General features: G+C 39.4%; 1 protein-coding gene across 1 annotated transcript in view; it reads left to right on the plus strand.

Moving 5' to 3' along the window:
• eys (eyes shut homolog) overlaps positions 1 to 26,240 on the plus strand; it is a 272,564-nt gene that overhangs the window by 104,141 nt on the left and 142,183 nt on the right. The window contains exons 25-27 of the mRNA XM_058058308.1: positions 13,748 to 13,844; positions 14,248 to 14,352; positions 17,588 to 17,736. Of these exons, the coding sequence (XP_057914291.1) occupies positions 13,748 to 13,844; positions 14,248 to 14,352; positions 17,588 to 17,736 (351 nt within the window). The remainder of the gene's footprint in view (positions 1 to 13,747; positions 13,845 to 14,247; positions 14,353 to 17,587; positions 17,737 to 26,240) is intronic.

A 26,240-nucleotide genomic window follows, 5' to 3' on the forward strand; every position in this document is an offset into this window, starting at 1 on the left:
TAGCTAGGTGACTATTTGACTAAAGGAGGAAAGTTTGCATTTACATGTTGACATCTCAATGACCGAGGTAAACTACCGCATTACCCAGTAATAATCGAGTTTTGGTGTTTGACCTGGAAAATATCATCAGGAAAGATGGATATGGTTGGCCGTATTGCAGTAGAAAATAGATGGACGGATTAAAATGCATAAGAAAGTTGTTGATTATTTTTAACAGTCATTTCTGTGATGTTTACTTTAAAATGTTAGCAAAAATACATTTTTATTGTGGTAAGAAACGCTTGAGAGCCAGATACAGTCATCAAAAGAGCCCTACCTGGCTCCCGAGCCACAGGTTCCCTACCTCTGATCTAAAGTTTAGGTGCACTCAAAACATGCTTATTTTTTGCACAAAAAGAAAACTAGTGATTTAAAACTAGTGTCAAATAAAACGTTCATTTCAGCAAACAGTCATGATGATTGGACACCACATGACTTTTAGACGTCCATATATTATTAACTTCATTCACGTGGAGTAATTTGGCCTAGCTTCTTGTTTTGCTATGTGTTAGAAGCAAAACACAAGTCATTCAAAGTGCTCCACGTGCTGATTAACACGTGTGATGGCAGAGGACACGAAAGCTAATATTATCATTATTGGATTTTCAATAGGGCTGTCATAAATACTGCAATAATTCATTTACTTAATTCATTATGTGAAATTTTTTTAGCGTAATTAATGCATACGCATCACGGCACGCCACTGCTATAACTTTAGTCGGACCTGAACACATCAACAGCTGTGCACTTCCAACACCATATATGTATCTCCAACTCCAAACAAACATCTCACACTTCCTCATTGCCACTCGACTACTGTGAGATGCATTTACGGACACTCCAAACATCAAAACAAGGCCTTTAATGTGGTGTAAATAAACAGAAATACAAAGAAAAACAATCAGTGGATGGTCTCATCACTCACTTTGCAACTCTTAATGCGGAAGTACAATTTGTTGAATTTAAGTGAAAATACACTCAAACATGTGAATTCAACTCACTGTAAGTCACGTGGCGTCTTTGAATGCAACCCCTCATTGCTCATAATAACATGGTGACAGTGTGATTCAAATGTTCTGCTACTATTAAACTAGTGTTAGGTAAATAGATTTTCAGACGTGTGCGAGCAATTAGGTTGATTTTAATGTTCAGTTAATTTGGAACTGTTAATAAATCCAAATATATTATAACACGCAATGGTGCATCAATCTCTCACACAATGAGAACTTCCTCTTACTAAGAAAGACCTTTGAAGTTGGCAACGAGTAATGAAATTATTCAAGTACAATTTGTAATGTGTGATATTTAACCAGGTTGTGCATTAAGTTGTGCATAATTTGGACTGAATAAAAAGATGATTTGTAAAGTTTTAATTATCCAACCCTGTGAATGACTCAGACTGTTTGTTTTGTTAATCTGAATAGTGGATATAATGAACATGATAATTATGTCATCAATATACTTGAGATATGTGACAATTACAACCATCTTGTTATTCCACACTTGTGAGGTGGATGGATGATCTTTGAGTCGTGTGAGTAGTGTTGTGTAGTTACAGCTTTATTGGCAAACTCACATTTGCCCCCCAAAATTCTGCCAGGTTGAATATGCACATGATTTTATGATTTATTATTCTATTTTTTATTACCAGCTAAGATGTCACAAAAAGCTTCTAATATGTAAAAGTATACAGTGACCATGAGAGGTAATATAGAGTATACTGTAATGTGCAAAGGGATGGCAGCAGTAATTTACTATAGATATTATTTGTGTTTTGCAATGGCATAAAACGGCACTACATCATCTCATGATGTGTATTATAGTATATTGTAGTCACCCTATGTAGCTCAGTGAGAGGGATACAATATTACAAACATTGCTAAATATGATGCACTGGTTTCTGACCTTGAAATTTGCCTGTCTGGCATTTCAAGGGTGCTTCTTGCAGGTGGAGCAGAGGTGCAATGAGGTCCAATGAAATGGGGCAGCACTGAGCCTGTTGTGGTTGAAAGCTATTTCTGGTAGAAATTTGGGTCGCTGAACTTGCACAATAGTGAAGACTTTAAAGAACAATATGTTTGTCAAGAAGTTGCTCCATTGACACATCTGATCTTTTATTACAAGTCCTTACCAGTCAAATTTAAGATATTTTTATTATGATATACCTTTATGTGCAAATGGAGAAAAAAAAAAAAAAAAAACATCTCCCACCATGTCTCTGGATATTCCCCGAGGTGTTTCTGGCCAGATGGAGAACAAATCCCGTTGTTTGCATGGCATGCCACACTAGGCTTCACCTTCCATAAGATTGTGACTGCGTCCAAGCAAACAGTTGGTTAATGAGCAAGTGTGAAACTGTGCCAACACAAGAAGTGACACATATCTAATGTGATGTTGGAAAGGGTGGCTTGAAAAAGCCATTTCATTAATTTTAAATGGTAATTTATTAAGTTCTTGGATGTCACAGGTCATTTAGAGTGGATTTATTGCATTTGAGAAATAGATTTTCTGTCAGCATCTTCAGGCCCTACTCAATACAACAAGTTTGGATGATTAAAATATCGGTATAAATGTATATGTTAAGGTTGTAAATCTCTTGGTGATATAATAGAGGCTGTCTCATAATAATTACACAATTGCATTTGAATCATTTTGTGTGTTCATTACAGTTTGAGATATTTTGCTGTATTTTTTTTTTAAAGATTTAACATAATTTAATAGAGCTGGCATTATTGGTTTATGGTTCATACACATACATTTGAATTTTCATTCTCTGTGTGGAGTTTGCATGTTCTTCTCGTGCATGCTTGGGTTTTCCCAGGGTACCTCAACTTCCTCCCACCTTCTGAAATCATGCACGTTAGGTTCATTGGCAACAGTACATTGTCCATAAGTATTAATGTGAGTGCCCTGCAATTGGCTGGCTACCAGTGCAGTGTGTACCCCGCCTTTCAAACTTTTCAGGGAAAGGCTCCATCCAGAATATCCTCGCAGACACCAGTGAAGATAAGCAGCATCGAAAATGAATCAATATATAAATGCAGCATCACAAACACCTTGTGCGATAAATGGTTGCCTTTTAGGACCACGGATTGATGTGCTCCTTATAATGTGGTGTGCCATGTGTCCAAAATCTGTAAAAATGTTGTTGTGCTATTTTGGTAAACGCGGCGAGTGACTTGGGTGACTAGAGTGACTGTCGGACCGTCGGACACAAGGATGTAATACGTACGCTGGCAACGATAAGCCAATCAGAGAATTACATTATAAATACAGTACGTACGCATCCGGTAGAAATACTACACCAGTATGCAGCAAAACCAATAATAAGAGCACAATAATAATAATAATAATAATAATAATAATAATAATAATAATAATAATAATTATTATTATTATTATTATTATTATTATTATTATTATTATTATTATTATTATTATTATTATTATTATTATTATTATTATTATTATTAGTAGTAGTAGTAGTAGTAGTAGTAGTAGTAGTATTATTATTATTATTATTATTATTATTATTATTATTATTATTATTATTATTATTATTATAATGTTGTCAATAATGATAATAATACTACTATTATATTAATATTTTTGTTAATAATATTAATATAATAATGGTAGTAATATTACAAAATACTGGAAAAGGGAGCACAAGCACAATAATAGTAATACAAATAATAATAATAATAATGTTGTTGTCAATAATGATAATAATACTACTATTAAATTAATATTGTTGTTAATATTAATATAATAATGGTAGTAATATTATTATTATTAACAAAATAATAATAATAATATAATAACATTACTATAACTAATAATAATAATAATTCTAATAAAAATAACAACAATAATAATAATAATAATAATACATTTATAACACACTTTACATCAAATAAATGATTTCAAAGTGCACATATAGCAGATTGCATGACACTTTTACATGTAAAATATGTGTAAAAATATAGGTGTAAAAATGGACTGTTATGTGTAAAATACTACATAATCCCTCCCGTCAATTTTGTTAAATTAATGCGGCCCGCGAGTCAAAAAGTTTGCCCACCCCTGGGCTAAGGTATCGGTTTCCTTCAAATATGTTCATAGTTAACCATAGAAAACCATTTAAAACCTTCTATGTGTGTTTTAATATTATTAGAGCCCCCTAAACATGAAATAATATCCATATACCGTAGTTACCTTTACAGTCCTAAAATCACATTTTGGCATGGTGTTCGTGTTGGCAACGACCCCAGGATGCAGAGAGCAAGACACAAACGCAGGTAAAAGTTGTTTAATAATGTTTTTCAGAGCAGAAACGAGGATCCAGCATCTGCAGCTTACAAGCACAATCGACTCTCAATGCACCACCCACTGAACTAAATAATCAGGAACACTAATTAACAGCAGATGCATGGGATAAATGGAGAGTAAAACAGAACACAGAATGGGGCAAAACAGGAAGAACTCCAATGACCTAATACACATATTGGCGTCCCGTGAATGCATGCCCTACCATCAAGTGTCAAATGAACCCAGCTACTGTAAGTCGAAGTTTCACACAATGGGTCTTACAACAATACGTATCTTCAGGTTTTGCATCGATGGTGATATAACAATCTGGCTAATTTCTATTTACAAAACCACCCCCGCACCGAGACTGGGTGACATTTTTATTTCACACTCATTCTTTTTGTCCTGCTCCCACACTCACTTGTCACTCACTTGGCCCTTAAAGGACCCACACACGTCTGACTGTTATTGCAATAGAAGGGACGGAGTGAGCAGTGAAACAGGAAAGCCACCCAAAAGTCGCTGCTCTCAATAAGATTCTTTACAGAACATTTTAAATGTTCTGTAATTTTTATTGAAGACATGTTTACATACATAGGAACTTTTTTATTCAGTGAAATTGCATTGCTTTAGAATTATGACTCTGAATGTTGACTCTACATTAGTTCCCATAACATTATATGAAAATAAATACTTTTCACATGAGCCCTCTGGCCTATGTATATATTTGGTATTTTTAAGTTTTCTATGGAAGTTTGTACCTATAAGGTCAATTATTTTGGGGGCAAGAGTGCACGCAAAGAGTGTATAAAAATGCAGCATGTGACCAGTCTCTGTATGAGAGTGTTCCCCTCCACTGCATGGAGGTCTCAGCATGCTAATAACGTTCCATTGCTGAGGGCAGAGGGTGTTTTGTTTTTCCTCCATTTAGATCCGTGTCCTCCGTTTCATGTCTAGACAACAGCTGCATTGGAAAAAGGAAACTCACAGTTGTTCTCCTCATAAAAATTCACCATCATTCAAGGCGAGTAACATTTTGGAGTTTAACCCCCGAGCCCTCGCAGCAGGTCTCGCAGCCACTGTAGGATTGTTTCAGATTTGGTTTCACTGCATAACTTTCAATATGTTTTTGCTTATTATTTATTTGATTTATTTTTATAAGTATTTATTCTCTATTGGTTGATTTAGCTCGCGTGACTTGTGCCTGCTGTTGGCAGAGCTTTCAGGTCATGTACAATTCTGTGGGTTCAGCCAATCATGTGTCTCCTTTAGGCAAATGTCACTAACATGCTTGCAGACTTCGCAGGACGCTTGTAGGTGCGAGCCCCGGGTAGCAGCCAAAGGCAACTTACATAGATGCATCTGCACTTCCTTCCAGCCAGAGGAGAATAACAGCTGGGGAGGAGGAGCTTAAAATATTGTTAATGAAGTATGTAAAAAAATGTTTAACAGTGTGGGCGCAGGGTGGACAAGTGGTTAGCATTGTGGCCTCACAATAGAATAGAATAGAATAGAATAGAATAGAATAGAATAGAATAGAATAGAATAGAATAGAATAGAATAGAATAGAACAGAATGCCTTTATTGTCACTATACACATGTACAATGAGATTGAGAGCAGCTCCTTTTAGCGCAAACATGGAATAAAAAATAAATAAATAACAGTATAGATAAAATAGGTAAAAATAGATAAATAATTAGAATTATGGTGATATTTTACATTTTGCAAATTTCCCCACTGAGGGACAAATAAAGGCATATCATAATGGTGTTTCACAGTAGATGTTTGTGAGGTGGTCTGGGGGAGATTGGGGAGGATTGGTTTGTGATGTCAGTGCCTGTGTGACTTCAGAGTGGTGATGGCTTTTGGGAAGTCTCTTGAGTCTGTTTGTTTTGGTCAGTCAGGAGATTGAGGGTTTTCACCTCCGTTTGGGCATCTCTGTGTGGAGTTTGCATGTTACTCCCGATACTACGTATGTAATCTGTAATCTTCTTGAGAAACTCTGGACTGTCCGGTCTCTACTTCCGGATCAGATTTGGGATCCAACACATATGGCTGTATGTTAAAAGCTGACATTTTAAAAAGATACATTGCCATTTATTATAAACTCCTATACTGTTCATCAACTCCTATAAAGTTGGGTTCGCAGCTAGCAGCACAACACCGACAGAAATGTGACCAACCACACCGGAGTGGGCAAGCCTGAAGGCAGGCCGTGGGAGGAATACATTAAAACAAATTGTTTTCGTGGAAAGAAAGAAATCCAAAGAAATACAGCTGAATAGGTGTAGATTCTGGAAAAACTAGAAAGCTCTGCTGGCTATTGTGTGTAGCTGCTTTATAGGAGTCCATAACTCCATACAAAAGGCCAAAAAATGAGCATAATCAGTCCCCATTAATATATCAGGATGCTCAAATACACAATCACATGAACAGCAACACAATTTAAGAGCTGCTGTTCATGCGATGATGCATTCAAGCGCACTGGTAAATAAGTGTTAGGTATAGGCTTTCAGACCAATCAACCAAGCAGAAGATGGAACAATGCTGACATCACTGTGGCTTGTGAATTGAATTCTGTCTAGTTTAAAACAAAGCTCTATTGTAGTAATAGTGTATATGTGACATGGGCCAGCAATCCTGACTCTGAAGGCCCTGGGCAGATTACATTGACATTGCACTACATAGAAGCTGAAAACTAATTAGACCAAAAATATAACATGCACATAAGGAATATGTTTAGTTAGTAGTATTATTTGTATTATAGTTTTAATATAGAGTGGTCATCTTCTTGTTATTGTTATGACAGTTGGTGTTAAAATCGTACTTAAAACATGATTTAAATGCAAATGTTAGTGTTCTTGCTCACGTTTGAAGTTTTGTGGTGACATATTTTGTTGAAATGTTTACGTACCAACAGCCATACCCTGCTGCTTTATGCATTCAGAGGATTTGTGGTTTGGCATAGTGACTTTCGGTAGGGGGCTAACAATTCCTCCCAGACAAATGGAACAAATGCAACGGTTTGTAGTAAAAAGCATGAAATTGGCTAAACCAAGTAAAGGGCAACAATGAAAGCCTGGTGAGCCAACTGGTAAATGTAGATCCGCACAACAAAAGCCGTAGGGGAAGAAAAACATCAGGGTGCACAGTGAGCATTGTTCAAGCCAATAATTTAAGTACCTGCACACCACTGTGACAACAAATCCAAGATTCCATTTATACATGTGGAAAAATAAGCCTCAGTACAAAAGGATTGCACACCGATCAGCTTTGTTAGCAAGTCTTGACTTATTTGCCCAGATGTGTTAGTCATGATGATTAAAAAACACCTACATTTCATCTTCTATTTAGTTTCCTAAGCTCCGTGCTGATAAGAAAAACAGTTTATCGCATATCTGATTAATCTGCATGCATTAATCAAGTTTTGATTACCTCAATTAGAGTGTTTGTTCCACAGGAATAGCAATGCACACCAATGCCATGTTCATTTTTGCACACCAAAAATCCGGAATAGATTAACCTTTCAGAAGTGACAGCAGTTGTTTTCCTTCAGCCAATATTAACTCGCTTCACAAATTGCATTTTAAATACGCATTTGTTTTCTTTTATTTTTGCTGAACTTTTATTATATTATATGAAAACAGATGCTTCCAAAATCCTCACTCAGTTGTCCCTAATTTTCAACTTCAATAGTCAATCTTTTAATACGACTTATAACGTTGATTGTATTCTTCTTACTTTGCAACCCTTTAAAGACCAGTATGTTTACATAACTCTACAGTTTCTTCACATTGAACACACCCCACAATAATCTGTAACTTCCAAATGTGGAAACCTCATTATCTGAAACTTTGGTATCCTTTAACACGATAACACAACATAATGACAATTTATAAAATAGAAAAAAAAAGTAGAAAAAGCCAAATAGGTGGCCTTTAACATAATGGACTGCATTGGTTTATGTTAAGTTTAGAGATGCTAGAAATTGGCTTTCTTATATTCCGATATACCAACATTGTCCAGCACTTCATTTTCAATCCCGATATCAACCGATATCAGCAGCAGCAGCATATCACCTCAAACTAATGCCATGTCACATGTCGTGTAATAAATGAACTGATTTGAAAATGAAATGATTTTTTTTAGATTTTTGTCTCAACTCATGCCTTCATACTATTACTAGTAATAGTAAGATAATGTTACTTTCAATATATTCATAAAATAAAATAATTCGATAAATAAAAGTACAAGAAATAAAATTAATAAAAATAAATCAATTAATACAAATTAATTAATAAAGAAGGTAGTTTTCATAAATGCACAATTAGATAATGTTAACAACAATTTGGAAGCTACACATTTCCATGTGGCAGGATGAAACGTTGGAAATTATAAACTGGGCTTATTCAGCATGTCAGTCATGATCGTTGCATGAATGAAATATTAGATTAGAAATATTAAAGTTAGACGCCTTACTTTGCAAGTTTCATATTTATGACCCAAAGGCAAGACCTGGAAAGTTTAGGTCGTTTGAAGGGCACAAAAAGAAAATATCCTGAGCAGAGTTAAAATTGAATGCAAAACATAAACAGCCTAAGCAAATACCAAACTTTTTTTTTATTTTTTTTTTTATTTTTTTTACCAAACTTGATTAGGAAAATGATTAGGACTGAGCCACTTTCTTAGTACCTGTTACACCCACCTGAGGAGACTGTAAAAGAATAAATGTAGCAGCCCCAACCAAATTCACAGGGACAAAATGAAGACATCCGTCATATTTCAATTGAAATGCCCATCAAAGTTAGTTCACTGTCCGCCGGGTATTACCCACAATTTCTTCTCCTCTGAGACATTTAGTGGCAGCGATCTCATAGCGGAGCTGCAACCACATGATGGAATGACTTTGTGAGCATGTGCCTGCGCTATCTCTCTCAGTGCTCTGTCAAAGGGAAGCCTCCAGTCACTGCTTAGTGGCACAAGATACATTACATTGCAGTGACATTCCAAATAGCCCCCCGAGGTGTTCCACCATCGCCGTGACTGACAGGCCAGGTTGGGGAACCGGTGCTGTCCCATAATTCACTGGCTGCTCCGTGCTCTCTGTGGTCTCATTGAAACACTTGCATTCTTACATCCCAAGGTGCATAAAAGTGTGACTGTGTCACCGCATTCGTCCCACTAGCATCACCCATGTGTATTACTATATCATTTCTACCATATTTGTCACATTTTACGAGCTGTTTATATGTTTAGCTGGATTGCACACCGCAAATGTTTAGTAAAAGCATTTGCAACTGAACGGTGCTGTATAATAATATAATAATAATAATGTGGAGCATTATTATTTATTATTATTATTTATTATTATATGGGAGCTAGGCAACGACATTTCGTTGGCAATTTCACAGCTGTGTTATTGTGCAATGACAATAAAGGAAGTCTATCTATCTGTCTAAAAAAAACCTTGAGGCATTCAGTAGATCTCAGCCAAGGATGAACAATTAGCTGAGAGGGTCTTTCTTTAGTGCACGGCACTTCAATTGAAATATTTGACTTTTCTTAGTTAAAGTCAAAACAAATAAATACACACAAGACAATGTAAATAAGCGTCCCCAATGTTGCAGTCCTCCTGTCCTGTAGGTGGCAGTAATACAAAGTAACAATAACAAAAACACATTCATTCATTCATTCATTTTCTACTGCTTATATTCACAAGGGTCGCGGGGGATGCTGGAGCCTATCCCAGCTGTCTTCGGGTGAGAGGCGGGGTACACCCTGGACCGGTGGCCAGCCAATCACAGGGCACATATAGACAAACAACCATTCACACTCACATTCATACCTATGGACAATTTAGAGTGGCCAATTAACCTAGCATGTTTTTGGAATGTGGGAGGAAACCGGAGTACCTGGAGAAAACCCAAACATGCACCGGGAGAATATGTAAACTCCACACAAAGATGTGTGAGCACAACAAAAAGACAATGCATGCAATATTTTATGGCTCATGGTTTTCACAATAATAACTCAAAACATCCTTTTGAATTTTCAGCAAACTCTAATCTGCCACACTCCTCTGCAAAGTATGTGTGTTAATGTAATCTGACGAGGGCCTTCACAATTGAGAGTGCTGGTCCATGTCACTAATCGCACTGGGGCAGTTTCAAGGGGACCTATGGTGCTTTTGCCACTTTTCTGACCTATAAATGTAGTTAGAATGATGTATTCTCATGTTAAACGATGCCAAAGTTTAGGATAATGAGGTTTGCGCATTTGGAAGTGAGCTGTTAAAGAGGTTTGGGATGGCTCAAAACTAGTGGTGTGTCAGTCATGAACGAACGGGTCAAAAGAACTAGTTCCTTTTTGTGAACGGAATGAACAAGGTCACCGCCGCTAAAATACAGGTTCAGTCCGTTCAGTTGCCGGTCCTTTTGCAGGGTGGGACTATCTGCGTGCCTGCCTGTCTTACCCTATCGTCACGCCTCGCTCTGTAGGTGGGTGGGGTTAGCTGACTGAAAGACCAAGAGACCAGGAGATTGACCGACACTGTCGGTGACCTTGTTCATTCTGTTCACAAAAAAGAACTATTTCTTTTGACCCGTTCGTTCATGACCGACACACCACTAGTCATCACGTGTTGTTGCGCTGTTGAGTCGGAACGAATGTGAACATGAGTGAACGGACTGACTCGACTCGGCTGACCACGTCTATCAACAGGGGGGAGATCACAGGCTAATGACCAATTGACCGAAATGACCGAAATGAACGGACCTTTTTACTGAATGAACCGGAATGGTCCGGTTCACTGAAATGAACGTTTTTGCCCACCACGACTCAAAATGCTTTGTTTCAAAAAGCCTATATGTATATGAGCCTGGTTGTCTGAGTTGTTTCACTCACAGGCTGTGTTGGTAAATCCAAAGTTCAGAATGACCAATATAGTAAAAGTATTTCACAAGGTCTTTCTTTGGGACACAAAAAGATGAGCTACACCTTGAAAACCGACAAGTGACAGAAGAAGAGGATAAACTAGGATGATTTGCATTGAGGACCATATGGACGAAAAGTTGACATTTATTTTGAACTCCAGGCGGCATCATTCCACTCCATCCGAGCTAAAGTGGCCTTCCAGCATGTCCCACCTTACTGACAGAGAAGAAGCTTGGGCAACAGCTGAGTGGAAACGCTGATCCGCCACCTATGCTATTCCTAATTTTCCAAAGCCATGGGACAAATTTTCAAGCGTCACCCGTCTCCCTCCTCAAGCTGCATCAAAGGCCAAGTGGTGTTACTGATTCAGATAATACGGTTTTCACTGTACAGGGCAACATCATGGAGTGGCCCATGGTTACAGTGGGTTTATGGTGTGGGAGAGCATATGTTGTGAATTTATGGATTTTATTGATGGCATTTTGAATGTGCAGAGATACGTGACGAGATCCCGAGGCCCATCGTTGTGTCATTCATTCAATTACCTCATGTTGCAAGCATGGTATATGGCCCCATGTTGCAAGGATGTTCACTCAATTCCTGGAAGGTGAACTCATTCCAGTTCTTATATGACCAGCATATGTCAACCTTTGAGCATGTTTGGGATGTTCCTGCCAATATCCAGCAACTTTGCACAGCCTTTGAAGTGGAGTGGACCAAACATTCTACAAGCCCAATCAACAACCTGATCACCTGGTCACATCAGATACTGACTGGTTTTCTGACCACCCTCCCCTCACAGTACTGTAAAACTGCACAATGTGGCACGCCTAAGGCACACTTGCTGTCAAAACTTTGCATTCAAAACATAGAAAAAGAGCGACCTTCAGGTCTGTAAACCGTCTTAGACTGAAAAATAAATCAAATAACACAATAAAAGGTTAAAATGATGAAATGGTTACATTTGTGGTTGCCATCTTATTCCTAGTCCAGGGGTGCTCATTAAGTCGATCGCGAGCTACCGATCGCGGAGGTGGTACTGGTCGATCGCTGGTCGATCGTGGCGTGACATTAAAAAAATATCATCCCCGCATCAATGCCGTCACTTGATTGACATACAGGACAACCATTCAGATGACAACTGAATGTTGCCCTTCGGGTGACCAATCAAATCAAACGACGTCTCTAAGTGCAGCAGAACTTACGATGTCAGCCTATCATCCATCCCCGTTACTTGATTGACATACAGGACAACCAGTCAGATGACAACTGAATTTTGACCTTTAGGTCACCGCTCATGCGTAAACAACGATGCAAAGTGCTAAGCTAGTCGGCGAATTGCGAGATTTTAAGCCCTCGCTAAAGTTTATGGTCACTAAAATGAGTGAAGGAGCTGGACCAAGTAAAAAGGCAAAAACTGGACCAAGTAAAAAGGCAAAAAACATATCACTTCCATACGGATATGGAATATTATACGGATATTATGATACGGATATTATCCATGACTGATAAACATTTGGAAGTGTGCTTGAGGCTGGCTATCAGCAGCTACTGTCCGGACTATGCATCCATGGCTGGTTCAATTCAGTGCAAGTCATCAAAGTAAACTCAGGTAATTACAAAAAATGTTAATAGTTAATTATGTGTGTTTTGCAATATTGGCTCATTTGGTTATGTAAGGTACATCAACATACATTGTACGTACAAATAATCCTCAATACATTTGAAAATAAATAGATGTTTTGCATTTTTGTAGTGGGTAGATCATTTTGACTCGGTCATTTTAAAAGTAGCTCGCATGCTGAAAAAGTGTGAGCACCCCTGTCCTAGTCCATATAGAATTTTTGGTGACATTTATTAAAAAATGTTCCACCTATATCTCTTCAGTTGTGGCAGTTTATGAAATAAATGAGCCCGAAACTGGTTATTAATTCATTTTGACTGTCATTAAATCATTCCATTGTTGTTAGGTACCTTGTGAAGCAGAAAGATGCAAAGTAGATCAGGACAAAGCACTAGAGGCAGGACATTTGAAGCTCCCTGGCTGCCTTCAAAAGTCCTACCAAACATCCATACTGATCTGCTTAGCCATCCTGCCCTCAACCCCCTAATGAACCAGGTCAAAAGAGCTCATGGGCTTTAGCCTCTCCCTTAACAAGAAGCCCCCCCGTCTTACTTCTTTCTTCCTCCCACACAGACATATGCACAGAGCGGCACACACCGACACACACCTCCCAAACCCCAAACCACCAACCCTCAGACCAATCTGTCCATGGCGCTAAAGTATTATTAGACTCTCAGAGGGAAAACACTGAGTGCTGAGAGCTGGAAGATGAGATATGCTACAGGGGCTACTAGTTCCATTAAAATGCCGTTCACCAAGGCCTTGGTTATCATTGATGCTGACGTTTTCAGGAATGTGGGCGGGTTCGCTGATCCATGACTGTCTCCTCTGTCTTTCAGGATATGAAGGAAACCGGTGCGAAAGTGACACCGACGAATGTAGCTTTAATCCTTGCCAAAACCATGGCGACTGTGTGAACGGGGTCAACGGTTACAGGTGATGATAACACCTTAGACTTTGAACATCCTACATCCATTTTCTGTGTGGCTCATCCTCACTAGGGTCATGGGGGTTTGCTTGAGCCTATCTCTGCCGACTTCGGGCAGGAGGAGTCGTACACCCTGTACTGGTCACCAGTCAATTGCAGACATTTGTGTAAATGCTGCATTAAATTGTTAATTTGACTAAATAACTAATGTAAATATTTTGTTTTACATTTTGTTTTGTTTTACATTATGGTCTTATCATATTTTATTTGATCAATACAGGAAATAAATTCCTTGATCCACATTTTTATTCCGATGTGCACCCAATTTAAATGGGTTCATGCTGTCTGACACTTGGTGTGTATAGTAACCGAGACGGTGTCAATTCCTCAACATATCTACTTTTTTTACAGCTGTGACTGTCAGGTGGGCTTTTCTGGCCTCCACTGTGAATTCGTCAATAAGTGCTTCTCACAGCCTTGTCTCAATGGTGGTACTTGTCAAGACTTCGCGGACGGGTAAGAATGGTTCTATTCACTTGCCTTCATATATCATGTGCATTGTAAAAAAAAATCATTGTGGGTGTTTTATTTTGAAGGGTCTAGTGTGTCTTTATTCTTGACATATCTAAGCTGTTCTCCTCAAGACGGAGAGTGAACTGAGCTAGAAAACATCATGTATCTGGATTTCGGCTCCAGTCCAGCCAGCACTACAGTGCTGCTTCTCTCTGCTGTGCTTAATGGGAGCCCCGGGGCTTGTGGGCTTAGTCGGACAGATGGGTAGGGAAGTCCCAAGGCCAATTTGAGTCCTAAATGGTTTGTCTCCAGTTTGTCTTTCGTCATGATTTGTTTCCCGTGTGACCCGGCCCTGCTCAGTATAGTGCTCGCTTTATTGCACAGTCCGGGGAGTTCAGATCAGGCGTGCTTTAACCTCGCTTGTCCACTACAAGAACAACACTACACGCTCGCCGCTATCTCCATCTCCGCGACCCGACAAGTTAGGCAAGCCTGAGTGCAGTGTACTGATGCATCAAGACTCTGCTGTGTACACTACAGTGTCTTACCGCCGCTACACACATTCACAGCCCCGTGTTATCACACTGCGTGCAGAGGCTTTGGTGGGAAATAATAAATCGTTATCATCTGATGTGGTTTTGTTTAATAAGAAGCTCAAAAGCAGCATTGGCTGGCAGGCGGCGAAGTGCGGCATGATAAGGAGAGTGTTAATTATTATCAGAGCACTGTCCCTGACCAGTCGAGCCTTTTAGAGCTTCAGTAATTAGGAGGCACATTGCTTTTGTCCCACATGACAAAAAGAGATTCTTGCATATCGCCAAAATTGGATTTCAGGTCTTTGATTTAATGATGACAAATTATGCCTCCCTTATAATATTAGTTTTAACTCTGAGGTGTCTCGTGACATGTTTTCTTTTTTACCAGACCCCGTAAATAGTGGCGCCGTCTCCTCATAGTCATTTGGTCAGAAGGTATTAGAGGCACTGACAGCTGGGAAGAGGGATTGGAATGGAGTAAACTGCATTATCAGACTCATTAGACTATTCCCTTCTGTAATAAGTCGTCAAGCATAATTCAAAGTGAGTTGCACTCAGGGAGACCTAATTGCTGAGCTATTGTTCCTGTTTGGGAGAGTTGTTAGGCTTAGGTCAGGCTTACAATGAAAAATTGTGGTCTTAATTTGAAAGTTTCTCCAACTATTTAAATACCTCCATCAGGTACGTGCTAGTTCTTGTTGAGATAATATTGTCCTAAATTGAAATACTATTGAGAACCTGTAATAATGCAATTTATTTATCTGTACGAACGACTGTATGAGTTGGCGACACCAGCATTGTTCACACTTGAATTAAGACTCTAAGCTAAAATTTCACATGTATCGTCGCCCCGCCTCTCCCCTTGACACCTCACCATACACTCACGGCGTCCCCCCTGGGAGTGCACTGAAAAAAGAAAAAGAGGTCATACATAATCTATAATAATCATAAGAAATGTTACCAACAAACTTCCATAGGCCTTTGCAAGACAGTCTTAGGGGATATTAAGGTTCCGACAGCTGTCTCTTCACAGCCTGTATCTATTGGTGCTGCTCTCATGAGTCTGAGTCGGCCAGAGGGAAGACAGGCAAATAGAGTGTCCAGGTTAGGCGGAGTCATCACAGATCTTCCTGGCCTGTCGGAGGAGGAGGCGGCTGCAATAGATCTCTAGATGTGGAAGTGGGGTGCTGATGATTTGCTGAGCCGTCTTGATGAGCCACTGCAGTTTTTCCTTTTCTGATGCAGTGCTGCTGGTATACCACACTGTGCATCCACAGGTGAAGACACTCTCTATTGCACAGTCATAGACTGTTGTCAACATATTCGTACGACCCCAGATGTAGGGTGATGGTGTGGACAAAAGGGAACAGATAAAAACACCATGGAAGCAAACATCACTAAAGGTCAACTCAGCCGTTGAAGGCTGGGAAGCAACTGGGCTAAACTTTCCTGAGATGCTTAACTAGCAGTCCAAAGGGAATGGGTTTCAAACAAATGTACACACGCAGCATAGAATTCATGAAGCAGAGGAAAGAAGTCCATGCAAATTTGGCAAGCAGGACTCAAACAAAGAACCAGCGTCTCACAGCTGCAAGCAGTCACCTTAAATGGTGAGGGCAGCAATCAGCATTAGGTGTGACCAAATGTACCACCTGCAGACGGAGCAATGGCATCGGAAAGAAAAACAATCCACAGGTCAGCAGAAGGCAGGGACGCATACAAAGCTCAAATAGCAAGGCAAGCGTTGAACGTGACACTCGGACTGTCAAAAGTAATAGAGCCCCAATGGTTTCTGCTGTTGTGGCGGTAAGCCATATATATATTCATTCATTCATTCATTTTCTACCGCTTATTCTCACGAGGTTCGCGGGGGGTGCTGGGGCCTATCCCAGCTGTCTTCGGGCGAGAGGCGGGATACACCCTGGACTGGTGGCCAGCCAATCACAGGGCACATGTAGACAAACAACCATTTCCACTCACATTCATACCTATGGATAATTTGGAGTGGCCAATTAACCTAGCATGTTTTTGGAATGTGGGAGGAAACCGGAGTACCCGGAGAAAACCCACGCATGCACGGGGAGAACATGCAAACTCCACACAGAGATGGCCGGGGGTGGAATTGAACCCTGGTCTCTTAGCTGTGACGTCTGTGCGCTAACCACTCTACCGCCGTGCAACCCGACAAAAATAATAATGATAAAAAATAATAACACATTCCAAAAACATGCTAGGTTAATTGGTGACTCCAAATTGTCCATAGGTATGAATGTGAGTGTGAATGGTTGTTTGTCTATATGTGCCCTGTGATTGGCCGGCCACCAATTCAGGGTGTACCCCACCTCTCGCCCGAAGACAGCTGGGATAGGCTCCAGCATCCCGCGGTAGAAAATGAATGAATGAATGATTGAATAACCTAGCATGCATGTTTTGGGAATGTGGGAGGGAACCCATGCAAGCATGGGAAGAAGACGCAAACACCACACACAGATGCCCAAGCGGAGATTCGAACCCGATCTCCTGAGTAATATTGCCTGTTTAATCAACAAAGGGTGATGAAAATATCAATGTTATATAAATGTAAAAAATACATATATGTCAGTTTTCAGTGCAAATACAGAGCAAATGTCACAAAATTCTCAGAACAAGCTTCCTTCCACTCTTTCACTTTAATAATTGTGTGAAATCTGTTTTTCCCACAGGTTCCACTGCACTTGCCCTCCTGGTTATTTCGGTGCCTTGTGTGACCTGAGTGGGAATGACTTTTGTCAAGTTTCACCTTGCCTACAAGAGGGCACCTGCATCAACAAGCCAGCAGGCTTTGAATGCGTCTGTCGCCCGGGATACTTAGGTACTACTTTTGCCCCCTAGTGACAGCAAGATCAATAAAAGAGCCTAAAAAGCTTATCAGGGCTGTTGCGGGCTGGACCGCTGACACATATGTGGTTTAGTGTGAAAACCGCTACCCAACATTTATTTTTAATTGGCCGGCCTGTTGCGACAAGATACAGTGAGTGGTGGAAGCTAACAAGAACTACATACATGTTATCTGTTTGGTCTGATGGAAACATCTCACTGTCACTTAGCTGCTTTACTTCATTATATCAGCTTATTTAGACTTTGAACGTTATTGCTGCTTTACTTCAGTCCATTTGTCTTATTTTGCAGCCGGACAGATATCCAGCTATTTTAGTGCACATGTATGTGCGTGTGTGTGTGTGTGTGTGTGTGTGTGTTTGCACTGAAGCCGATTCCTGTCAGCTACCGGGAAGATTAATTTCATTTGTCTTCCGCACTGTATCTTCAATTTATCCTTCCCCAATTGAGAGAAGAGGCGAAATCTCTGAGGTATTGCGACTCTGGAGAGCAGAACCTGACATGCATGGCCCAATTCCCACTGAAGCAGCTTTTATTATTAGGCCCGCGTACACTATAGTACAAGTCATTACTTTTTCTGATGCTCTAAGCTCATGTGAGGAAACAGGGTTCCCCAAGAGAGCGTGCGGCCAGAGGATATAGTCTGGCTTGGCTCAAACCAACTGGAAGTCATGCAAAGTATCTTCTCGAGAACTTTCCATAGTGACACAAAAGCTATTCCAAAGAAATATGTGTAACTTTTCTGAGAGGCCCTGAAAAGACCAACTTGATTGAAATTGATTTACGTGTAATTCTGCTTTGGTAGGATGTGTCACCTCATTTATTTGATGGAATTCTGATATTTGTTGTGTCATGCGATCGCATTACTAAATTATTTGCCTCTGGCATCAGGAAAGCCATGAGTGACTTTTTTTTTTTTTTTTGCATATTAAATGCCAAAATCCATTTAGGGTCCTACAGTTGAAGCTGCGCACTAATAAATCAGTGTAGTCTATATTTGTTTGCTCGCATGGATGTGATTACGCTGTAACGACAGTTCATTTTCACCTGCATTACTTTTCATATTGAATTTTCTTAGTATGGCTGGGGGGGTTAGTGCGCAGGCCACCCAGCTAGGAGACCCAGGTTTACCCTCGGGCATCTCTGTGTGGACTTTGCATGTTCTCCCCGTGCATGGGTACAAAAACATGGAGTAAAAAAACATGCATGTTAGGCATGTCATGCATGAATAGGCTCCTGCAACCCTCGTGAGGTATAGAAAAGCGGTATAGAAAATGGATGGATGGATAGTATGGCTGGTTAGTGAGTCAGTATGAATTTATTTAGGCTTTTCTTCTTTTGTTTAATGTCTCATATGCTCTCTTTTCTGTACTACTTGCTAAGTAAGCTACATTTTAAGTGTATGTTTGTTTTAGTATCAAATTAAATACCATCCAAAACAATTCCCACTCACACAGTATTCATTCATTCATTCATATTCTACCGCTTATCCTCACAAGGGTCGCGGAGGTGCTGGAGCCTATCCCAGCTGTCTTTGGGCAAGAGGCAGGGTACACCCAGGACTGGTTGCCAGCCAATCACAGGGCACATATAGACAAACAACCATTCACACTCACATTCATACCTATGGACAATTTGGAGTCACCAATTAACCTAGCATGTTTTTGGAATGTGGGAGGAAACCGGAGTACCCGGATAAAACCCACGCATGCACAGGGACAACACACAGAGACGGTCGAGGGCGGAATCGAACTCAGGTCTCTGAGCTGTGTGGCCTGCGTGCTAACCACTCCGCCGTGCAGCTGCAACAATTAATCAATGATTAAACTATTTTGGTATTGGAGTAATCTTTTTTTTTTAATTAAAAATGGAAATATTCTTTGATTTTAGCCTCTCAAATATTAATATTTCTTAATTTGCTTAGCCATCTATGAAAGTAGACCTATTATCTTTGTGTTTTAGACTCAACAAGATATTTACACACCTCAGCTTTGACTTTGGAAGTGGTCAACATTTCTGCCTAATCATTTAAATATTGCACCGCTCGCAAGTCAACGGACCTCATGACAAGCTTATTAACCCATCGGAAATGGCAGGAAGTCATTACTCAATATAACAGTCTTACTCGTGGTGTCATTTAAAAATTACGTGAAATTCATCAAAGGTGGGTAAGAAATATACATTATCATTTTATCTTATTTCTATCTTATTATCTTATTTTTTAGTCAAAAGTAGTTTCAACTATGCTGGCACTTCTGTCAATTTAACTTCACCACCATTGGGTAGCATTTGTTTGTTTTTTCTTCTTGACCTAAGACAAGATGGTAACACACACATTTTTGTTTTGTTTTTTTCCCTGCTTTACATGCCCATTAATTGGTGTCATGAATGCTGGAATCGACACTGCATCAAAAAAGTAGGTGCACATCTATTTTACGAACAACATGTCACCAAAGGCATTTTGACAGCGGTTGATTTGACGTTTAGTACAGTGGCTTAGTGGTAAATGTACCAGTTGGAGAGGGAGCAATGCGGTTTTTACCACTGCAGTGTTCAAAGTCAAATATTCAATAATGCCCTTAGTATAGGATTCAACCTAAGCACATGCTGTAATTATGCACAACTGTTTTGTGCTGTTGTATACATTATTGTACCTTGGTGTCATATTGACATCCACCATAAAGAAAATGTTAATCTCATCCTGTAAGACAGCCCTGGCAGCTGCCTGAATCGGGCTTGTCGGATCATTAATGAGGGTGTTTTGCTTTAAAGGCTCCCAGCATGTATTATTTAACTATACATGGGAGCCACGTTCATTCCTGAGGTCAGAAGTCATTACAGCGACATGATTAATGGGTGATCATGTTTATATAAATCACAGTTTCAGCTGTGCAGTTTGTCACCCTCTGTTTTCTCTTCTTCACCCATCATTAAGGAGCACGCTCCCTTGAGTGATAGTACAGTGCAATCAGCACATTGTTGCAGTTTCCTCAGTCAGCACATTGTTTGATGATGATGATGTTACAGCAAGGCTTCAGTGAGTTCACATTATTGCCGGAGGAACATGACAATAAAAATGTTGCCATTATGTCAACCTTTTGTACTGAGGCTCTGAAGAGTTCTGGCACATTGGAAATATGGCATTATAGTACTTTTAATCTTTGAGATGACATTTCCAGTGGGATATTTGAGGTTTATTTCTTGCTCTACAATCATAGTAAAGATAAAGACTGAAAGGTGGTGATTCACTTTTGACAGACATTCTACGATGGCTGCAGCTATTGTGTTCAAGAGTGAATAGTAGAATTGCAACACTACCATGGAGCAGCTGCAATGAACTTTGACCTAATTGATTTATATAGCGCCAAATCACAACAACAGTTATCTCATGGTACTTTACATAAGGAGGTCACATTCAGAAATGAAAAACAGAGGCAAGGAAAAACTCCCTCTGGGGAAGAAACCTTGAATAGAACCCTGGCTCTGTGGGGCGGCCGTCTGTCTCGACTGGTTGGGTTAAGCTGGCGACCAGTCCAGGCTGTACCCCGCCTCTCGCCCAAAGGCTCCAGCATACCCGGGATCCTAGTGAGGATAAGCCGTGTAGAAAATGGATGGATTTTAGTTGAACATTTTTATTCATATTATATATTATATTTTATTATATAAAATATATTATATTATATTTATTCATATTCATATTATTGTTGAAACGTATTAGCGAGTTAGGTCTCAGGTCATGAGTGTCAAAGTCCAAGTGAAATTAGTTTTTGATGATATTGTCAAGTCCAGTCCAAAGTCAAAATTGTGACTCGAGTTTGATTTGGGTCTAAGTCGCATGAATTGACTCCACGCCTCTGGTGTTTAATATTGATTTTCATAACAAAAGACACATTTATTTCATTTTTAACTGCTAGAAATTCCATGTATTTTATGAGCCTGTGACATTTTATTGAATTTTACTATAAATCCGGGCTTCATCTGTCGGAATGTTATGAAATACAGAACAAGCATTTTTTTTCCTTGTCTACCACTTCTTAATTTCTTCCCCTCAGCAGTTCATTTTCCGTTGCCATCCAGTATTGATTTCTTGCACATTGAGGATTGTTTTGCCTTTGCAAACTATAAAATGGGAAGCTGCTCTGCAAGTTTTGCTTTTGGCTAAATAAAAACTTGGCTCAGTCAGACACGAGAAAATAATGCGTTTGTATCCTGCAGCGAGTGAATTTGATACACTACAGCGTGTATTTTGTCTCTTCTCCTCATAAGAGAGGTGAGGCAAATAAATTCTTGTTCCATCTGTTGCAGCTTAGAGATGCAAACCAAAGGATTAAGATGTCTTCCAATTAATCAATTTAATATCTGAAAGTCTCAAAAAGATTTGTGTTGGGTGTAAATGTAAATATCACACAAATTCCCCGTAACGGGATTATCCACATCCGTTTCAGCTAAATGAGCGTGTTTTGATTTTGGCAGGAGACTCATTTTGACACCTTCTTTTGTCTGATCTTTCCTTTACATTGCTTGGATTCGCCCCTCATTTTTTAAATAAACGGTTACACTTTATTGGGCAGCATCTATAAATAATGAATGCCATCAGAAAAACATTTATTCTCAATAATACAAAATTACAGTTTGCTTTCCCACAGAGAATATTTAAACTGCTGTTGCATTGCCTCCATGCATACTACAGCTATTGTAAAAGTATCCATTATATACTGTATATTTCAGCATGGCTTACTCTTTAATTGCTATCACACACACAAAAAATAAAACAATAATAGTGATGTCACACATGATGAGTGATGAGTTTGTCACTACTGGATGAGTCTTTCAACAGAAAATGTCCAAATTACTCTATGAAATCTAATGTATTATCCTTATATATTTCTTTTTTTTTAAATTTTATTAGACTAATTGAATACTCAAGGGGAAATTTTACTTAAACTGGAGCTCTAAAACTTCCAGTGCTACCCATAATCCCTGCTCTATGCTTTGATTCACTTGCTCATGTTTATGTGGAAGCCGGATGATTAAAGTTAATGCTGGCAAGGAACTAAAGGATGTTTCTCTGTATGATAACTAATGAGGTGTCAAACTGATTCATGAGAGTTAATGATTTGGCTCCCAGCAAATCCTTTTTTCCTAAAGAAACATTCAAGGCATTTTTTTACAGTACGTTAGTAAGCATAAGGGAATGTGAGATTAAGAGAAGAGGCAACAGAACCATCATATCATTTATTGCAATGCTAGGCAACAGCATGGCTTTCATCAGCCATCCATTTTCTATACCGCTTATCCTCACTAGGGTCGCGGGGGCATGCTAGAGCCTATCCCAGCTGACTTCCGACTAGTGGCCAGCCAATCGTAGGGCACACATAGACAAACAATTATTCACACTAGCCAATTAACCTAGCATGTTTTTGGAATGTGGGAGGAAACCGGAGTACCCGGAGGAAACCCACACATGCACGAGGAGAACATGCAAACTCCACACAGATTCGAGCCCAGCTCTTCCCGATCTCTTGGCTGTGTGGCCAACATGCTAACCACTCAGTCACCATGCAGCAGGTTTAATCATGTCATCTTAATCCTTTTTAAAGACAACTGTTAAACATTTTGTATGGACAGAATGCTTAAAATTTCCTTATTTCTTTCTTATTCAACACTCTAATTATTTGTTTTGCACATAGAAAATATAAAAGAAGTATATAATATAAAGGAAGGAATATAAATGAAGCAAGTTTTCGGTACCGCCACCATCTTTCTGGCAACCAGACTAATCAAAACACAACCATTGACGCACAGCAAAGTAAAAAATAACACAAAAAATAATTGCTATACTCGTACATTATAACCATATTCATAAAATATACTGTATTTAGTACACAAAATGTGGATTTACTTGAACCCACCTTCGTCTTCTGGGTTTTGACTTTTTATTACCATCTGCCTCAGTGCTTGTGTTTCCCTCGATCTTGCTCAAAGAAAACTAGCTGGGACAGCTACCTTGAAGCACCCTCCGGCAATACACATTCAGTCCCAAACTTTCTTTTTATCTGAGGTGTAGAATCAAAAACATCTGTCCTACAGATGCAGACATACAATAACAAAAAATCTGGTGCATACAATGCTGTCTCCTGAATGTGAACTTGCATACTTCATACTTCTTGCATACGTCTGCTTGAGTGTTTGTGCAAAACCTTTCCGCACAATGAGTACATTCATTCATTCATTTTTTACCACTTATCCTCACGAGGGTCGCGGGGGTCTTTGGGTGAGAGGGCTGTACACCCTGGACTGGTGGCCAGCCAATCACAGGGCACATATAGACAAACAACCATTCACACTCACATTCATACCTATGGACAATTTGGAGTCACCAATTAACCTAGCATGTTTTTGGAATGTGGGAGGAAACCGGAGTACCCGGAGAAATAAGCGGTTTTAAAAATACCCTGCTTCGTGGGGACAAGGCCTTGACGGTTTCACAAAGGTGGACAAGAAGCTCAAACAGGAACAGGAAGTGGAAAGGAGAGTTGGTTTGAGGCAAGGAGCATATCTGTTTTAAATATTTCAACAATCGAACACACATGTAACAAATAAAATATGCCTTCCAATGTTATTTTTTACTATAAAAATACTTTTGGTGTCATGAGTATTTTCAGTTAATACATGCACAACAATTCAGTGCATAAGCTATCCATTTAACATTACTAACATTTTAAATGTGTTATTATTACATGCACAGATTTGTCACATGTAACATGTAACAGAGCATATATGTGGACAATAACTCAACATAAAAATCATAGTCAGATATAGACTGTACTGTAAGTCTTTTTGATTAGTTACTTTTACAAATTACACACATTTACCAAATAATTACAAGAAAATATGCAACAATATGGTTTAAAATGAGATGCCCAGTAGAGCAATGTGACCTGCATGCTTTATGTAGATCTATTGAAAATAATGAATCTGCCTGACAAAGCAGTTTACTGCATCAATGAGACATACGGTTCAACAGATAATCATTACGTAGCTTGACAAGGGCACACAGTATATAACCCATGATTAGCATTAAAGGATAAAGCTGCAGCACTGATTTAGTTTTTCACCAAAAGGTTCCATTAAAATACATCTGTAACTGCTGTTTAAGTATATTATATGTGTCTACACATTTTTATATTGCTAGAACGTGGGGATATACGTAGATCTTAGAGATCTTAATTTGGCCATAAATTTGGCACTACGCCACACCACCTCGAGGCAGGATAGATCAACCGTGTTGGTCTATGTGCCAAAGGCTGACCCTGCAGAATCATCAAACCAAGCCGTCTTCCATTGTCACTTTTTTTAGGAAAGGCAGCCTTTGCTATGAACTGAGAGACCGCCACTAGGTCGAATATCCTGCTGCTGCACAGCATTTTCTCCAAAGTTCAACTTGTTGTTCCTTCAGAGAAGTGTCTATTTTACTTCCTGTTGCTTGTCTGCTCTGACCAGTCGGGACATTTTCCTCTGACCTCAGAGTTCTGTCTTTGTCAGGCGATCTTCTGTTGAAAATGTCAGTCGAACATCAATACATCAAGTATCTACAACTTTGTTCAAATTCTCTTTGAACCACCTTTTTTTGGTTTGAACTTTATTGGTGCTCTTGACAACTTTGCAAAATGTCCACTGGGGTGCTGCATTTTGGCTAGTTAACACGCATTTGAAGCACGCTGCAGTGATTGTCTCTTGACTGAATTATAATGCATGATTTACAATACGATCGGGACCTCTGCTTGGAGACATTTTCAAGTTTTCCCACTCTGCCGTATCCAATGAGTGTCCGTAGAAGCTTTTAACCACACATAGAGAAGAACACAAAATGCCTCAGGCCTCCCCTACACCAATCAGTCTAACTTTATTTAAGAATGAACCAACTTTAAAAAACTACCGTATTGCATGTGGTCTGATATAGACTAACCCTAAATATAAGATGACACCTTTTTCTAGTTTTTTTAGAGATAAAATAAAAGAAAAGGTTTATTACAAGGTGTTCCCCAAGGTTCGGTGCTTGGTCCTCTCGCCCTCTACATCCTCCCACTTGGTAACATCATCCGTCATCAGCTACGCCAATGACATACAGGTATACATCACCACCACCGCCATCAACTCCAATGTCTACTCCACCCTCACCAACTGCTTAACCGACATTAAAACCTGGATAGAACAAAACGTCCTCAAACTCAACAGTGACAAAAATAGACATAATCATCATTGGTCCCAAAAACATAACAAAATCCACCCATGACTTCTGTTTCCAACTTGACAATGCCATCCCATCCCATACAACGCTATTACACCCCCTCTCACCCGTAACCTCGGCATCCTCCTAGACTACTTTTTTGTTTGAACCTCACGTCAAACTACAGTAAACCTCGGATATATCAGACTCGGACATATCGGAAATTCGCTCACAACGGACAGATAAAA

This window comes from Doryrhamphus excisus, chromosome 20 (genome assembly GCF_030265055.1).
Source record: "Doryrhamphus excisus isolate RoL2022-K1 chromosome 20, RoL_Dexc_1.0, whole genome shotgun sequence".
In the NCBI taxonomy this organism is placed as follows: domain Eukaryota; kingdom Metazoa; phylum Chordata; class Actinopteri; order Syngnathiformes; family Syngnathidae; genus Doryrhamphus; species Doryrhamphus excisus.